The sequence below is a fragment of the Dryobates pubescens genome, chromosome 3 (assembly GCF_014839835.1).
Source record: "Dryobates pubescens isolate bDryPub1 chromosome 3, bDryPub1.pri, whole genome shotgun sequence".
Lineage (NCBI taxonomy): Eukaryota > Metazoa > Chordata > Aves > Piciformes > Picidae > Dryobates > Dryobates pubescens.
The window spans coordinates 12,158,685-12,176,658 of record NC_071614.1 but is presented as its reverse complement, the minus strand read 5'-3'; the positions used below and the strand labels follow the sequence as shown (position 1 = coordinate 12,176,658).

At 52.3% G+C, this 17,974-nt stretch overlaps 1 protein-coding gene across 1 annotated transcript in view; it reads right to left on the bottom strand.

Annotated features, from left to right (window-relative positions):
* The window catches only part of OSBPL1A (oxysterol binding protein like 1A), a 113,680-nt gene extending 103,163 nt beyond the window's left edge, over positions 1-10,517 (bottom strand). Inside the window, exons 1-2 of the mRNA XM_054179673.1 lie at positions 10,442-10,517; positions 1,899-2,021 (exon numbers count right to left, since the gene is read on the bottom strand). Of these exons, the coding sequence (XP_054035648.1) occupies positions 1,899-2,019 (121 nt within the window). The 5' untranslated portion in view covers positions 2,020-2,021; positions 10,442-10,517. The remainder of the gene's footprint in view (positions 1-1,898; positions 2,022-10,441) is intronic.
* Positions 10,518-17,974: the final 7,457 nt, after the last annotated feature.

Sequence of the window (17,974 nt, the reverse complement as noted above, 5' to 3'; positions counted from 1 at the left end):
TGTCTCTCTCTGCAGCACTGCCTTCTCAGTGCTGCTTAACAGTTAAAATGCTGAACACAAACAGCAGCCTGGGCAGACAGGGTGGGATGCACATCCACTCTTTTGAAGTGACTAGAAGCACACTGATGTAAATAAAGAGCAATGTAAAGCTACCAAATGAAGGAAGACTTCAGGCGGTTTGCACCTGCAAGGAAGCTTGGAAAGCCAGCCCCAGCTTGAAGGTCTAGAAAGCTTAGCAAACAAGTTGCTCTGCCAGAACTATGTCAGCCAGGCATGTGCAAACCTTTCATGTTGGCCCAAGACCCAGGCACAGGTGCCTGTCAGTTCTACTTTCTTTTCCCAAGTAACTCATGGACTGCTAATGGAGGCTGAGGGAGCTGGGATTGTTTAGCCTGGAGAAGAGGAGGCTCAGGGTGACCTCATTGCTCTCTACAACTACCTGAAAGGAGGTTGTAGCCAGGTGGGGGTTGGTCTCTTCTCACAGGCAAGCAGCACCAGAACAAGAGGACACAGTCTCAAGCTGTGCCAGGGGAGGTTTAGGCTGGAGGTGAGGAGAAAGCTCTTTACCAAGCGAGTCATTTGGCATCGGAATGTACTGCCTGGGTAGGTGGTGGAGTCCCCATCCCTGGAGGTGTTCAAGAGGGGACTGAATGTGGCACTTGGTGCCATGGTTTAGCCATGAGGTCTGTGGTGACAGGTTGGACTCGATGATCTTTGAGGTCTCTTCCAAGCTTAGTGATTCTGTGATACTTTGTCCCAACCATTCCTCCAAGTGGCAAGGGAAGTGGCTGCCCCTACTGCATGGCAAAGAAACATGGGCCTGAAAAAAGTAAGGGCAAAACTAAAATCAAATCACACCTAGCAGAGCACAAAGAAGTGACCTAAGCTCTGCAGCCCTGAACCACACCCTGCCACCAAGCCTGGTTTGGCTTTTTCAGTGTTATAAAACTCCAGAGTTGGCATAAGCATGAATACAGGCAAACAAAAAACCTCAAGTAGAATCAAACAATGGACAGGAAGGAGCCTTAAAGATCATCTAGTTTCAACCCTTCTCCTATGGGCAGGGACACCTCTACTAGACCAGCTTGCTCCAGGCCCCAGCCAACCTGGCTTTGAAAATCTCCAGGCCTAAAGTCTCCACAACCACTCTGTTCCAGTGCCTCACCACCCTCCTGGGGAAGAGCTGCTCTCTAATGCCCAATCTCCTGTGAGGACAGACTGAAAGAGTTGGGGCTGTTCAGTCTGGAAAGAGAAGGCTCCCAGGTGACCTCATTGTGGCCTTCCAGGATCTGAAGGGGGCTCCAAGAAGGCTGGGGAGGGACTGCTCAGGATCTCAGGGAGTGATAGGACTAGGGGGAATGGAATGAAGCTGGAGGTGGGGAGATTCAGGCTGGAGGTGAGGAGGAAGTTCTTCCCCATCAGAGTGGTGAAGCCCTGGAATGGGTTGTCCAGGGAGGAGGCTGAGGCCCTGTCCCTGGAGGTGTTTAAGACCAGGCCAGCCTGACCTAGTGTGAGGTGTCCCTGGCAGGGGAGTTGGAACTGGCTGATCCTTGTGGTCCCTTCCAACCCTGACTGATATTATGATACTATTATCTAAATGCAGTTTCTTCCAGTTTGAAGCCACTGAAGAACTGAGGTAGTGATTCTTTGTCTTGCTGACACTTCCACCTCCTGCAAATTACTCTCTGGTTTTCTGCACACCACAGCTCTGTGTACTCTGCTTTTATGATCACTCCCATCTGCAAGCCTGGCCTTATGCCACAGGATAAAAGCAGCTGCTGAAATGTTTTTATTACTCTATTGGCATTCCAAAGCAAGCAGGATTGTACTATCAGTAACAGTTTCACTACATGTGGCCTCCACAATGAGACTATAAATATTTGAGGAAGGCTACTAACCTTTACAGTTGATATCAAAGCTTATTTCTCCTTTGTCCATGGTGTCCAACAGCTGTTTAACTTCCTCAGCATTGCCATTCCTGGCATCATGGAGAAGCTGCTGCTCTGCTTCAGTACTCATCCCTGAGCAAAAAAGGTGAAAGAAACAATTTTGTAATCTTTTATGCTGTCCTAAGTTCAGGTTTAATGTTATGTCACTTGCCTGCCTTATTTAATGCTAATACTGGCATAAGAAGGATGATTATTTCCTCCCTGGAACACATTTAATGTGCAAGCTGTTTACAGCAGCCCAGCACTCAAATCACACCACTAAGAGGCATTAAAATTCCTCCTATGAAGCAGTTAAATAACCAAATACCCAGGTCCTCTTGCTTCTCAGTTCTCTAGGCTCCAAGTGTGGCTTAGGAACATGGCACAAACAAAGCAACCTTTGCAACAGCACCAACCAGGAAATATTCACTTTTTCCCCCCTCAAAGTTTCCACCTTTATGAGGAAATCCATATGGCTGCCAAAGCAACAAGGAAAACAAAAGACAATTACTTATGCCCATTAGCCTTTGAGCCCTGTGTCCAGTTCTGGGCTCCTCAGTTTAAGAAGGACATTGAGAGGCTTGAAGGTGTCCAGAGAAGGGCAACAAGGCTGGGGAGGGGTCTGGAGCACAGCCCTGAGGAGAGGCTGAGGGAGCTGAGGTTGCTTAGCCTGGAGAAGAGGAGGCTCAGGGGAGACCTTATTGCTCTCTACAACTACCTGAAAGGAGGTTGTAGCCAGGTGGGGGTTGGTCTCTTCTCCCAGGCAAGCAGCACCAGAACAAGAGGACACAGTCTCAAGCTGTGCCAGGGGAGGTTTAGGCTAGAGGTGAGGAGAAAGTTCTTCCCAGCAAGAGAGACTGGCCATTGGAATGTGCTGCCCAGGGAAGTGATGGAGTCCCCATCCCTGGAGGTGTTTAAGAGGAGCCTGGATGAGGCACTTGGTGCCATGGTTTAGTTGATCAGATGGTGTTGGGTGATAGGTTGGACTTGATGATCTCAAAGGTCTTTTCCAACCTGGTTAATTCTATTCTATGTGATTAGAGTTCAAGCTTTAGCCTGAAATGTGGCCTGGAGGTGTTCAAGACAGGCTTGGATGTGGCACTTGGAGCCATGGTTTAGTAGTCAGGTGGTGTTAGGTATTAGGTAATAGGTAGGACTGGATGATCTCTGAGGTCTTTTCCAACCTGCTTGATTCTCTAAGTGTTTCTCCAGAATTTACTGTTGCTTTGGCTGCCAAGCCTGAGAAACAGAATCAATGCACACTGGGAGGTCCCAGAGAGCCACTGGTACTATCACCTCCTGAACTCAGATACCTGAACTCCTCTGACCTTGACTTAAAGGGCAGCCAGATACTCAAACAACTTTGAGGACCCGACCTTATCTTAAAGAAACACAGCAGTACAACATAACGAAGTTGGCATACTGACATACAAGGATAAAACTAATCCTGGTCTTCCCACTGCCCTTGAACTACAAGAAAGGGACTATCTGCAGCTTTTGAGGAAGGGGGAAAACAAACATTTTTACAGCTATTTTTACAGCTCTGCTACAGTGCACCTTAGACCTTTGGGCAATACAATTTACCAAGTCTGCTGCAGAACAGAGGTATTCATAGAATGGGTTGGGTTAGAAGGGAACCTAAAGACCATCCAGTTCCAACCCCCTGCCATGGGCACAGACAACTACCACCAGCACAGCTTGCTCAAGGCCCCATTCAGCCTGGCCTTGAAGACCTCCAGGGAGAGGGCATCCACAATCTCTCTGGGCAACCTGTGCCAGTATCTCCTCACCCCCATTCTGAAGAATTTCCTCCCAATCTCCAGTCTCAATCTCCCCTCTTCTAGCTCAAAGCCACTGACCTGTCACTCCAAGCTCCTGTAAAAAGTCCCTCCCCAGTTTTCTTGTAGCCCCCTTCAGGTACTGGAAGGCTCTAGGTCTAAGGTCTCCCTGCAGCCTTCTCTTCTCCAGGCTGAACAGCCCCAACTCTCTCAGCCTGTCCCCACAGGGGAGGTTTGCCAGCCCTCTGATCATCTTTGTGACCTTCTCTGCACTCTCTTCACCTGTTCCAGGTCCTTCTTGTGCTGAGGGCACCAGAGCTGGATGCACTGCTGCAGGTGGGGTCTCAGCAGAGCTGGGGGGCAGAATCCCCTCCCTCATCCTGCTAGTCACACTGCTTTGGATGCAGCCCAAGATACAGCTGGCCCTGATGATCTCTGAGGTCTTTGCCAACCTTATTGATTCTCTGATTCTTAGATGATGTCTTATTCATCCATACTGAACTTTTTTCACCCAAGCACCTCTTTCCATACTGACAGAGTCACAGTCTGAAGGTTTCTTTGCCTCTTTTTTCTTTCCTCAATGTTGTTACAAGTAGACACAGATGCAGCACAGCTCAGCAGAGGCAAAAGCCAGCTTTAAGGTCCTGTTTAAATACACTGCTTTCAAAAGGAGTCAAGGAGGCAAAGAGCAGCCTTGCAAGACTCTTGCAGTCCACAACAATAGAAGAAGAGGTTGTCCAAATGTGCTGTCCCCAGGTCAGCATCTTCACCTGACACACTAGGTTTAGCTGATCCTGAAGCATCTAGGTTTCCAAAGTCAGCTAATGATTGCAAAGGACATTGGCCCAGCACTGGTGGCTCTCCTATGCTAGCAGAGGGTTTGGTTGGTACCACAGTTTACACTTTGCTGCACTGGACAGGCAGCCTGACTGCAGCACCCACCCACAGCTAGCAGATGCAGGGAGCTCTGCATCTCCTGTAAGATGAGAAGGCACTCAGCAAGGAAAGAGAGACAAAGGGAGGACACTGGGTAAGCAACAAAGAGGCTGTAACAGTGACAGATGTTGTACTAACTCCTGACAGAGACAGAAGCCTAGGACAGGAGAGGCTGTGAAGTGCTAACAGCACAGAGCTTTCCCCTGCCTTTTGCTCAAAGGGAGAGGGAATCCTTTTCCAAAGAGTTTGACAGAGAAGCTAGGCAGATTCACAGAATGGTTTGGGTTGAAAGGGACCTCAAAGATCATCTAGTTCCAACCCCCTGCCATGGGCAGGGACACCTCTTCCCAGGCCAGGTTGCTCAAGGCCTCATCCAACCTGGCCTTGAACACATCAAAGGAGAAGGCATCACCCACAGCCTCCCTGGGCAGCCTGTGCCAGAGTCTCACCACCCTCACTGCAAAGAATTTCTTCCTCATCTCCAGTCTCAGTCTCCCCTTTTGCAGCTCAAAGCCATTGTCCCTTGTTGTGTCACTCTCAGTGCTTATCCAAAGTCCCTCCCCAGCTCTCCTGTAGCTCCCTTCAGGTACTGGAAGGCTGCTCTAAGGTCTCCCTGCAGCCTTCCCTTCTCCAGGCTGAACAGCCCCAACTCTCTCAGCCTGTCTTCACAGCAGAGGTTCTCCAGCCCTCTGATCCTCTTTGTGGCCTCCTCAGGGTCTGCTCCAACAGTTCCAAATATTTCCTGTGCTGGGGGCCACAGAACTGGACACATTTCAGAACAGACTGGATCAGACACCAGCAATCTACCACAGACACAGGATACAAAAGCACTGCACAGCCAAAACTCTTAGTGTTGCTTCTCAATTCCACTAGGAAACAAAACAGCCCTAGTCTTCTAGTAATCCTTTGAGCCCTGAAGCCACCTTCTCCTTTAGACAGGAGTCTATCCACTTGTCTGAGGCAACACAGCACAGTTGGTTGTTACTGGGGCAGGTATATTTTTCCTCCATCAGTTCTATCAGTGTCTAGAGAAAGATGAAAATCAAACATCATGATGTATTATCATAGTATCAGTGAGGGTTGGAAGGGACCACAAGGATCATCTCGCTCCACCCCCCCTGTCATGGGCAGGGACACCTCACACTAGATCAGGCTGCCCAGAGCCTCATCCAGCCTGGGCTTAAACACCTCCAGGGATGGGGCCCCAACCACCTCCCTGGACAACCCATTCCAGGGCTTCACCACTCTCATGGTGAACAACTTCCTCCCCACCTCCAGCTTCATTCCATTCCCCCTAGTCCTATCACTCCCTGAGATCCTGAGCAGTCCCTCCCCAGCCTTCCTGTAGCCCCCTTCAGATACTGGAAGGCCACAATGAGGTCACCTGGGAGCCTTCTCTTCTCCAGACTGAACAGCCCCAACTCCTTCAGTCTGTCCTCACAGGAGAGGTGCTCCAGCCCTCTGCTCATCCTCCTGGCCCTTCTCTGGACACCTTCCAGCACCTCCATATCAGTCTGCAATACTTTCCCTGAAGCTGAGTGAGAGAATCAGACACAAGCTAGGAGGATAGTTAGAGCTCCTTTTGCTGACCTCATCAGAGATTGGAGGGAAGAAACAAAAGAGCAAAGCTCATCCTTCTTTTTCACCCCCACCCACTCAGTATTTCTCTGGTGATCTCTCAGCTGCCTCAGATGAGAGGAACCCTCTCCTATCACTACCCTCCGTCATTTGTCAACATCCCACGCACACAGCAGGTCTGAACAGCAATGCACTTTCACCACATCAAGGACCTGCAGTTCCCACCTGCTAGTGATGAGCAGGAAGGCAAGACTGCTTGGGAAGGCAACCAAGAGGCTGATCCAAACACACAACTCTCGCAGGCAGCGAGGCCAGCGACGGACACCAGCAGAATCCCAAGCAGCCCAAAGCACCCAGAAAGCTGAATCACTGTGTGAAATTACTGCCTTGATTTTCCTCCCCTCTCCCAGCTAATCACTGGGTTTAAAAAAAAAAATCACTGACTTGTTTGTGCTCTTCCAGCAAATAGTGGTGACACACACGGTAAGATGGCTAAGAAGGGTCTGTCTGCTTCACCAGCTAGTCCCCACAGACTGCTGTTTAGGCTAAGCCTTTGGTTTCAAACACACTTTGTTAAGCTTGAAGCATGCAGTGATGCAGAAGAATGAGTGCCTGGCTATTAGTCATGGTTAGAAGGATCATTTGCCTGAAAAATGCTCCTACAGCTAAGGCTGGGAAATGAATCTGAGTGCAGTTACTCATCAGACAAGCAATACAGAACCTAAAGTAGCAGCTAATAGTAAGTTAAATGAAATGCCTAAATGAAGCTGACAGCAAAGGGGCTCCTCACAGGACTTAGTATAACCCTGAAAACACTTTCAAGCAACAGGATTTACTCTAAAATGGAGATGAGTAACCACCAAAGTCTGAGGAGCAACTTCAGAATATGGGCAGGAATCAATAGAGACACTCAAACATTACATGCTCACAACTGCACCCTGCACTGCCCTGCAGACAGGAGTTTGTCTAGCCACACAACCCACCAAGAGAGCTCCAAACCTCCCCAGTTTTGAGGTACTGGTTCACAGACTGCATCAAGTTGGAAGGGACCCTCAAAGGGCATCTTGTGCAACCCTCCTGCAGGCAGCAGGGACACCTCCAACTAGAGCAGGCTGCCCAGGGCCACAGCAAGTCTGATCTTGAATGTCTCCAGGGATGGGGCCTCAACCACCTCTCTGGATAACCTCTTCCAGCATTTCACCACCCTCACTGTGCAGAACTTCCTCCTGATGTCCAACCTACATCAGCCCTGCTCCAGTTTCAAACCATTGCCCTCATCCTACCACTACACACTCTTCTAAACAGTGCCTCCCCAGCCTGCCTGCAGGTCCCCTTCAGATATTGAAATGTGGTTGTAAGGTCTCCCTGCAGCCTTCTCCAGGCTGAACAGTCCAAATTCTTTCAGCCTGTCTTTGTATCAGAGGGCTGGAGCACCTCTCCTCATCACAGAATCAATAAGATTGGAAGAGACCTCAAGGATCAAGTCCAACCTCTCACCACAGACCTCATGACTACTAAACCATGGCTTCAAGTGCCACATCCAATCCCTTTTTGAATACCTCCAGGGATGGTGACTCCACCACCTCCCTGGGCAGCACATTCCAAAGGCTAACAACTCTCTCAGTGAAGAACTTTCTCCTCACCTCCAGCCTAAACCTACCCTGGCACAGCTTGAGACTGTGTTCTCTTGTTCTGGTGCTGCTTCCCTGGGAGAAGAGACCAAGCCCCTCCTGGCTACAACCTCCCTTCAGGTAGTTGTAGAGAGCAATGAGGTCTCCCCTGAGCCTCCTCTTCTCCAGGCTAAGCAGCCCCAGCTCCCTCAGCCTCTCCTCACAGAGCAGGTACTCAAGGCCTCTCCCCAGCCTCGTTGCCCTTCTCTGGACACAGGTCTATGTCTCCTGTCTTGGGGATCCCACAGCTGGACAGCCAGACTATCAGCACCAAGGGAGAAACTCAGTTGCTTAGTTGGGATTTATCAGCCACAGCAGGAGGTCAGTCTACATGAATTGTGGTGCCTACATGGAAAGCTACTGGCCACTTAAGAGAGCAGGCATCCGTCTGCAGTGTCCTCCTTCACACAGGGGTTGTTTCCAACACAGAGCAGAGCCCAGGTGACTGTTCTGCCTGCACAGCTGCCTAAGGCAGTTCTGCAGAACACTTAATTACAAAAGGCCACTTAACCACTGATACACAGACTACCAACTTTATTCAACTACTAGGCGAGCCCAAGCAAAGGAGATGCTTGTTTCTCAAAGCAGCCTACAAAGATCTAAAGCACTACAGAGCCATAGAATTGTTTCAGTTGAAAAAAAACCTCTTGAGACCATCCAGTCCAACCATCAACCTAACACCTCCACAACAATTCAACCACATCCAACAGTGCCATGACTACACCTTTCTTGAACGCCTCCAGGGATGGAGACTCTACCACTTCCCTGGGCAGTCTGTTCCAATCCCAAATGACTCTTGCAGCAAAGGAATTTGTCCTAATCTCCCCTGGCACAATTTCAGGCCATTTCCTCTCATCCTGTCACCTGATACTGGGGTAAAGACCAACCCCCACCCTACCGCAGCCTCCTTTCAAGGCAGTTGTAGAGCAAGGTCTCCCCTCAGCCTCTTGTCCCTGACCACAGAGCAGCACTATTGAGAAGACCCATTTGCTTTTGCTTCGAGGTCTTCTCTTGCTGAGGCCTCCTGCCATGCACACAGTGACAATCGATGCACACTAAGCAGAACGTGGCTGGGTCTGACTCTGCTGCAGCTCAACCAGCAGCTGAAGTGGCCCTGGCACTGCCCAATCTTGCGTTAAGGCTCTGAGTCAGGAGCCACAGGTCTCACAGGAAGCTCTCTCTTCGTGACAAGGTAGGGAAAAAAGCACAGCACTGGCTGTATTTCAAGAGACACCCCTCTAGCAATGAAAACTAGATTCCGGTAGGAGAAGGAGGCTTCTCACATGTCCCAGCACGCACACACTACAGCGATGTTTGTAGGAGGAGGACAAACTGCACCAAACCACACGGACAGACAGAACCTGTCTCCAGTGCCACACAACTCACTGACAGGAGCTGCTCCAGGAAGAGAGAGTTGCAGTACTAGAAGCACGAGTGATGCTATCTACAAGCAGTTATTTTAACCTTCAGCTAAGGGGTTCTGGAAGTTGAACATGCTTGTGTGGCACAGTCCCATGGCACCTCACGTGGAAGCTCAAACGCAGTTACCCTCTGCTCGGCAGCAATTAGCACAGCTGCAGTAACACAATAGCCGTCCAATACCGCTGCCGAGGCAATGGCTATTAAAACTAATCCCCATCCTTTGGCACCTCCTGGCTCTCCTCTGCCCACAGTCTAGTTCGGTTATGCAAAAGCCTTTCTCTCAGCCCAGGTGCCCTGAATGAGCTTTAGCACAGCCCGTGCGGGACCCCACCGGATCAGCAGCTCCAACAACTTCACAGTTGGAACTGAAGCACTCCGTGCCCGCCCGGAACCGAGAGGTTCCCTTCAGTACCGACAATTAAAACACTTTTCTAAGAGGACAGGCTCATGGGTCACAGCAACGGCACCTCTTGCCTATGGGAAAGGTGTGCTCAGGGGGGATGACACCGACCCACGCCTCGGCCGCGGCTATGGGGCTGCTGCAGGGAGAGGACAGGGCCACCCCCAGCGTGGCCCCCGCTGCGTTTCGCAAGGCCAGAGCTCACACACAGACCCAGCTACCAAGGCTGCTCCTGCTCCGGCTCCTCAGCCTCTACCTGCGCCTTACTTTGGGCCGCCCCACAGCACGGCTCCCCGGCTCATGCCCTGAGAAGCTTTGAGAGGGGAAAGCTGCGACGCCCCCACGCCCAGACACGTTGCCGGCAGCCAGCAAGCCAGGCTCCTGCGGGGCAGGCGGCTCGGCGGAGACACGCAGCCCTCCCGCAGGCCGGCCCGGCAGCCGGCTCCCGGTGAACTCGACGCTCCCTTCCCCGCCGGCCCGGGGGGAAGGGACCAGAAGAGAGCCAACAGCAGCAATAGCAACAGCAAAGCCCCTCCCGCCGTTCCTCTGCGCCGCCGTCCTCTCCCCCCCCACCCCGAGCCCGCTGTACGGAACACAAGACGCCCGGGGCGGCGGGAGCTGCCCGCTACCAGCCCGGCCGCGCCGCTCCTCACCGCTCCGCGCAGCTCCCGCCACGGCTGGCCCCCAACCTCCCGCTCCCGCCCCTCCCTCCCGCCGTGTTCTACGCACCGGCCCCGCACGTGACCGGCGGCGGCGGCTGTGCCTGTGCTCCGCGGGCCGCTCCCCCCCGCCGCGCAGGGCGGGCCCCGCCACAGCTCCGCCCACCTTCCCGCCCGGCCCCGGCCCCGGCCCGCCGCGCTGGCTCTGGCCGCCTGGGCCCCACCCCGCCGCAGGTCGCTCAGTATCCCTGGGGCTGGACCCGCGCCTCGCCGTGGGCTGCCCGGAGAGCTGGGAGGGGGAAAGCAGGGCGCCGCCGAGGGCTGTGCGCCCGCTCGGATCTGAGGGAAGGGAGTCTGGCACAGCAGGTGGCGTCCGCCCCGGGGCTGCCCCGGGCACTGCCCTGCTCTCGCCTGGCTCCGCCTGCCGCAGCCACAGCTGCTGCTGGGTGCGCGGCTTTGGCTCCCCTCTGCCCTGAGCGCTACGGAGACCTCCCCGCTCCGTTTCCCTCCCGGCTCTCCTGAGGGCAGCTGCGGAGCCGGGGGGGACGGAGAAGGCGGTGGGAAGACGAAGGCACCGACGAAGCGGAGTAGTGCCGTGCTGCTGGAGGGGGAAAGGCTGTCCTCAGGACCACTCTTGTACACAGACGTGCGAGTCCGTGGCGGCTGTGCACACACACACTGCTGCCACGGCTGCACGGCAAAAGGGACCTAAGAGTGAGGGCTTTGCTGCTGCTGAGGACAAAAAGTGAAACACCCCTTGCTTCAAGACCCGGTGGCCCACCCTTAACCATCTCCTGATCTGCCCGGGGAGGTGGTGGAGTCGCCATCATTGGAGGTGTTTAGGAGACTTGATAGGGTGCTTGGTGCCATGGTTTAGTTGATTAGGTGGTGGTGGATGATAGGTTGGGCGCGATGATCGTGAAGGTCTCTTCCAACCTGGTCTGGGCTGGTCCTATTCTATTCTATTCTATTCTATTCTATTCTATTCTATTCTATTCTATTCTATTCTCTGCCTTTCACCTGAAGCCAGCAGCCAGCCCCTTGGACTTCTGCCTCTAGCACCCGAGAGGGGTTTTGCACTTTGAAAGCTCCCACAAAGCACCTTTGATATCCTGCAGGAACTGCTGGAGGAAGCTGGGAAGCTCTGCAGTGTTGAGGCATGACTGAGGCTATGTCACATGCAGAAGGAGCGCTGCAAAGGCAGGGCAGGAGCCACAGGTGCCATGAGAAACTATCTCAAATGATTAGGGTGAAACTGCTGCTCCAAAAGTGGGCAGGTTTCAACCTGAGCAATTGTTGTGAAACTCTTGAGCCATAGATAATGAGGCACGCTGCATTTTTCTGTGCTCTCTACAGCTCCCTATGTTTTTAATGTTTTTACAATGAAGTACCAAAAGAAGAAAAGGAGCAGTTCCACCCCCATCTTTGGACTTCTCCTCCTTTTCATTGATTTAAATCAGTTAATTAAGGGATCTGCTTCCAGGCATTCTTCAGCAACAAGTATATGAGGTCTGTGGTGTAACTTCACTGGGAGTACTGTGTCCAGCTCTGGGGCCTTCAACACAGAGTCACAGAATATGTCTTGGTTGGAAGAGACCTTGAAGATCATACAGTCCAGCCCTTGACATCACAACACAAGGACATGGACCTCATGGAGTAGGTCCAGAGGAGGCCCACAAAGATTATGAGAAGGCTGAATCACCTCTGCTGTGACCACAGGCTGAGAGAGTTGGGTCTGCTCAACGTGGAGAAGAGAAGGATCTGGGGAGACCCTAGAGCAGCCTTCCAGCGCCTGAAAGGAACTACAGGGAGTTGGGTAGGGACTTTTGACAAGGGCTTGTAGTGACAGGGCAAAGGACAATGGTTTGAAACTGGAGGACGGTTGCTTTAGATTGGACATTAGAAAGAGGTTCTTTACTATGAGGGTGGTGGAACACTGGAACATGTTGCCCAGGGAAGTGACTGAGGCCCTGCCCCTGGAGATATTCAAGGTCAGGCTTGATGGGGCTCTGAGCAACCCTGATCCAGCTGGAGAAGTCCCTGCTTCCTGTAGAGGGTTGGACTAGGTGACCTTTAAAGGTCACATAGAATCACAGAATCACCAAGGTTGGAAGAAACCTCAAAGATCATCAAGTCCAACCTGTCACCACAGACCTCATGACTAAACCATGGCTCCAAGTGCCACATCCAATCCCCTCTGGAACACCTCCAGGGATGGGGACTCCACCACCTCCCTGGGCAGCACATTCCATTGGCTAACAACTCTCTCTGGGAAGAACTTTCTCTCCACCTCCAGCCGAAACTTCCCCTGGCACAGCTTGAGGCTGTGTCCTCTTGTTCTGGTGCCCTGCCTGGGAGAAGAGACCAACCCCCACCTGGCTACAACCTCCCTTCAGGGAGTTGTGGACAGCAATGAGGTCTCCCCTGAGCCCCCTCTTCTCCAGGCTAAGCAACCCCAGCTCCCTCAGCCTCTCCTCACAGGGCTGTGCTCAAGGCCTCTCCCCAGCTTTGTTGCCCTTCTCTGGACACCTTCAAGTGTCTTAATGTCCTTCTTAAACTTAGGAGCCCAGAACTGTCCCTTCCTTGCATCCTATGATTGTATGATCTGACATCTGATTGACTTTCTTTAGGAGCAGGTCTTCAAGTTGCTGTCCTCACTTTCAGAGCATTGGGCATTTCATGCCCACATCCATATCTTTCCTTATGCTCTGGGCCATGTCACTCTGGCTGACTGCTTGCCCTTTCTCTCTTCCTCTTGCTCCTGGCTTTGAGCGATCTTTCACAATACCCTAACTGCGCCGAGCAACCTCACAATGAAATCAAGGAGCCTGTTTTGTATTCTGTGTATACAAATGCTACATATATGTACAGATATAAAACATTCCCTCATGCCTACTATCATTTTTGTAATAAAATGGCAGCCTGGGCATCTCCCTGCTCTATAACCCATTGCAATGCAGCACTGAGTTTGCCCTTCAGCCAGTCTCCAGTCATACTGGAGCTCGCTGGTCTGCACCACAGAGTAGGGACAGTACAGGGTTTTTCTCTGACTCTCAGGGCAAAAGGCTTGGCAACAGATGGCTTCATCAAATTACTCTTTTTAAAAGGCAGAACAGAGCAGGAAAACACAGATAGCATTTAGAGAAGTGTGGCCAGCAGGGCAAGGGAGGGGATTCTCCCCCTCTACTCAGCTCTGCTGAGACCCCACCTGGAGTACTCCAGTTCTGGAGCCCCTATTACAAGAGGGATCTGGAGGTGCTGGAAGGTGTCCAGAGAAGGGCCAGGAGGATGAGCAGAGGGCTGGAGCACCTCTCCTGTGAGGACAGACTGAAAGAGTTGGGGCTGTTCAGTCTGGAGAAGAGAAGGCTCCCAGGTGACCTCATTGTGGCCTTCCAGTATCTGAAGGGGGCTCCAAAGAAGGCTGGGGAGGGACTGCTCAGGATCTCAGGGAGTGATAAGACTAGGGGGAATGGAATGAAGCTGGAGGTGGGGAGATTCAGGCTGGAGGTGAGGAGGAAGTTCTTCCCCATGAGAGTGGTGAAGCCCTGGAATGGGTTGTCCAGGGAGGTGGTTGAGGCCCCATCCCTGGAGGTGTTTAAGCCCAGGCTGGATGAGGCTCTGGGCAGCCTGCTCTAGTGTGGGGTGTCCCTGCCCCTGGCAGGGGGGTTGGAACTAGATGATCCTTGTGGTCCCTTCCAACCCTGACTGATTCTATGATTCTATGATTCTATGACTGACCCTGGATGGACTTCTCCCATGGCACACTGCACAGATCCAATCCATGGATCTCATCCTTGGAAATTCTCCACTGTGAGGGTCACAGAGCCCTGGAGCAGGCTGCCCAGAGAGGTTGTGGAATCTCCTTCTTTGGAGACTTTCAAGCCCCATCTGGATGTGCTCCTGTGTGACCTGTGCTGGATTCTATGGTCCTGCTCTGGCAGGGAGGTTGGACTTGATGATCTTTGGAGGTCCCTTCCAACCCCTAACATCCTGTGATCCTATGAGGGAAGCTCCTCCTTGGTCATTCAAGCTGTTTTAATTTTCTTACAAGGAAACAGCTGTTCATAAAAGACATTCCCTTGAGATCACCTAAAGCCAAGGCCACACAAGTGGTGTAATTGCCTGCACCAAGGGAGAGCTGCCTTCTCCATGAGGAGGAGCTGGTGGGATTGATTCTCCTGGCAAAGAGGAGCAACTAAGGTGGTGAAGGGCTTTGAACACAAGTCTTAGGAGGAGCAGCTGAGGGAACTGATGTTGTTTAGCCTTCAGAAGAGGAGGATGAGGGAAGACCTCATTGCCCCAGCTCCCACAGAGGAGGTTGGAGTCGGGGTGGGTTGCAACCTGTGACAGGACAAGAGGAAATGGCCTCAAGTTGTGCCAGGGCAGGTTCAGGTTGGATATTAGGAAAAATGTCTTCATGGAAATGGTTATCAAGTGTTGGAACAGACTGCCAAGAGAGGTGGAGGTATCCTTGGAGGTATTTAAAACACTCCTGGATGTGGTGCTGAAGGATGTGGTTTAGTGGCAGTGGCTCAGCAGCTATGGTGGGATTGTGAGCACCAGGGGAGTGGTTGGACTTGATGATTCCAAAAGTCTCTTCCAGCCTCAACAGTTCTGTGGTTCTAAGGGCTCTGTGCACCATAACACAATTCTGAAGGCAGCACAGCCCAGCCCTGGACCTACTCAGGTGAAGTGTACACCAGATCATTGACCTGGATGTACAGTGGTCTCCTGGTCGGGATCACCACACTCCCTCTGCTTCCAGTGTCTTCAAGGAGTGTATCTTTTGCAGATGTCTTGCCTCCTTGCACACCCACAGCACTCACCCAGTGTGTTTTGGGCTTTGAAGTGTGGAAAGGAGAAAAAAAGACTTGCTGAGATCAATTGTTCTTTCTGTTTTCAGCATATCTCATATCTTTTTGAGCTTTTTCATCTTTCCTTTTCAAGATACCCTGCTGAAATAAGTGATGCAGAAAGCATGAACCACTTCCCGTGGCAGGGCTGAATGCACTGGCAAGCAGCCTTGCACAGAATCCACTGAACCATCCTGCCAGTGGTTTGCACAGGGCAGTAGTGTATTTGACATCCTCTACCCTGCTCTGGTGAGACACAAGAAGGACATCAAACCACTGGGGCAGGTCCAGGGGAGGCCACGAAGATGATCAGAGGGATGGAGCACTTCCCCTGTGGGGACAGGCTGAGAGAGTTGGGGTTGTTCAGCCTGGAGAAGACTCCAGGGAGACCTTAGAACAGCCTTCTAGTGCCTGAAGGGGACTGCAAGAAAGGTGGGGAGGGACCTTTGACAAGAGCTTGGAGTGATAGGTGATGGCTTAAAAACCTCCAGGGGTGAGGCTTCTACCACCTACTAGGGCAACCTGTGCCAGGCTCTCACCACCCTCATTGGGAACAACTTCTTCCTCACATCCAATCTCAATCTCCCCATTTCTAGTTTTGCTCCATCCCCCCCAGTCCTATCACTCCCTGACACTCTCAAAAGTCCCTCCCCAGCTTTCTTGTAGCCCTCTTCAGAGTCTGGAAGGCCACAGGAAGGTCTTCTTGGAGCCTTCTCTCCACACTGCACACCACCAACTCTCTCAGGCTGTCTCCATAGCAGAGCAGCTCCAGCCCTCTGCTCCTCCTCGTGGTCCTTCTCTGGACACCTTCCAGCACCTCCAGAGCCTTCCTGGCACAGAGGCTCCGGAACTGGACGCAGTGCTCCAGGTGTGGTCTCAGCAGGGCAGAGTACAGGGAAGGTCCCCTAAAATCACAGAGAAGGAGCTCAGCACTTGCAGTGCAGCAGCTGGGGCTGTTCACCTTGGAGAAGAGAAGGCTCCAGGGGGGACCTTAGAGCAGCCTTCCAGTACATGAAGAGTGCTGTAGGGGACCTGGGGAGGGATTTTTGCCAAGGGCTGGGAGTGAGAGGATGAGGAGCAATGGCTTTGTGCTGGAGGAGGGCAGATTTTGACTGGAGGTTAGGAAGAAATCCTTTGCAGTGACAATGATGAGACACTGGCACAGGTTGCCCAGGGAGGCTGTGGCTACCTCCTCCCTGAAGGTGTTCCAGACCAGTCTGGATGAGGCCTTGAGTAAGCTGGGCTGGTGGGAGGTGTCCCTGCCCATGGCAGTGGGGTTGGAACTGGATGATCTTGAAGGTCCCTTTCAACCCAAACCATTCTAGGAATATTCTGGGATGGGGCAATGGGGCACTGACTCCAGAATCTGAAGCTGTAAGGTAAGGACTTCCTGAGGAGAGAGTGACTTAGGGAGGGAGCTTCAGCTGGGTGCAGTGTGTAATCTTCTGGTTGAACTCATGGCTGCGGGCAGCTAACCCAAATGACTGGGAGTCTTTCAGCTGGAAATGTTGAAATAATGCCACACTTCATTGCTTGAAAGAAAATAAATACAGTTGTGGTTGATGTCACCACTAGCAGCTAGGCAAGCCAGGATGTTGAGCAGTTCTCATTTTCCAGGCTACAGTTTGGAGCTGAGCCAGCGCAGCAGCACCTCCCTTACACCCCTTTGTGCCTCTGCACAGCTCACCTAGGCTGGTAGTAGTTTATCCAGGGAGGAACTAAGGGAAAACCTTCAGGAAATTATGTCAGACTTGGAAAGGGACAAGAATTGGTCTAGTGGTCATGGAGTCATGGAATTATTTTGGTTGGAAAAGCCCTCTAAGATCATTGAGTCCAACCAGCAACCCAACACCACCATGGCCATTAAACCATGGCCCATTGAGTCCAAACAGCAACCCAACACCACCATGGCCATTAAACCATGGCCCACTGAGTCCAACCAGCAACCCAACAGCACCATGGCCATTAAACCATGGCCCACTGAGTCCAACCAGCAACCCAACACCACCATGGCCATTCAACCATGGCCCATTGAGTCCAACCAGCAACCCAACATCACCATGGCCATTAAACCATGGCCCACTGAGTCCAACCAGCAACCCAACAGCACCATGGCCATTAAACCATGGCCCACTGAGTCCAACCAGCAACCCAACACCACCATGGCCATTCAACCATGGCCCATTGAGTCCAACCAGCAACCCAACATCACCATGGCCATTAAACCATGGCCCACTGAGTCCAACCAGCAACCCAACACCACCATGGCCATTAAACCATGGCCCACTGAGTCCAAACAGCAACCCAACACCACCATGGCCATTAAACCATGCCCCCCTGAGTCCAACCAACAACCCAACAGCACCATGGCTATTAAACCATGGCCCATTGAGTCCAACCAGCAACCCAACACCACCATGGCCATTCAACCATGGCCCACTGAGTCCAACCAGCAACCCAGCACCACCATGGCCATTAAACCATGGCCCACTGAGTCCAACCAGCAACCCAACACCACCATGGCCATTAAACCATGGCCCACTGAGTCCAACCAGCAACCCAACACCACCATGGCCATTAAACCATGGCCCACTGAGTCCAACCAGCAACCCAACACCACCATGGCCATTAAACCATGGCCCACTGAGTCCAACCAGCAACCCAGCACCACCATGGCCATTAAACCTTGTCCCAAAAGGTGGCCACACTTTTCTTAAACATCACCAGGGATGGAGACTCCACCACCTCCC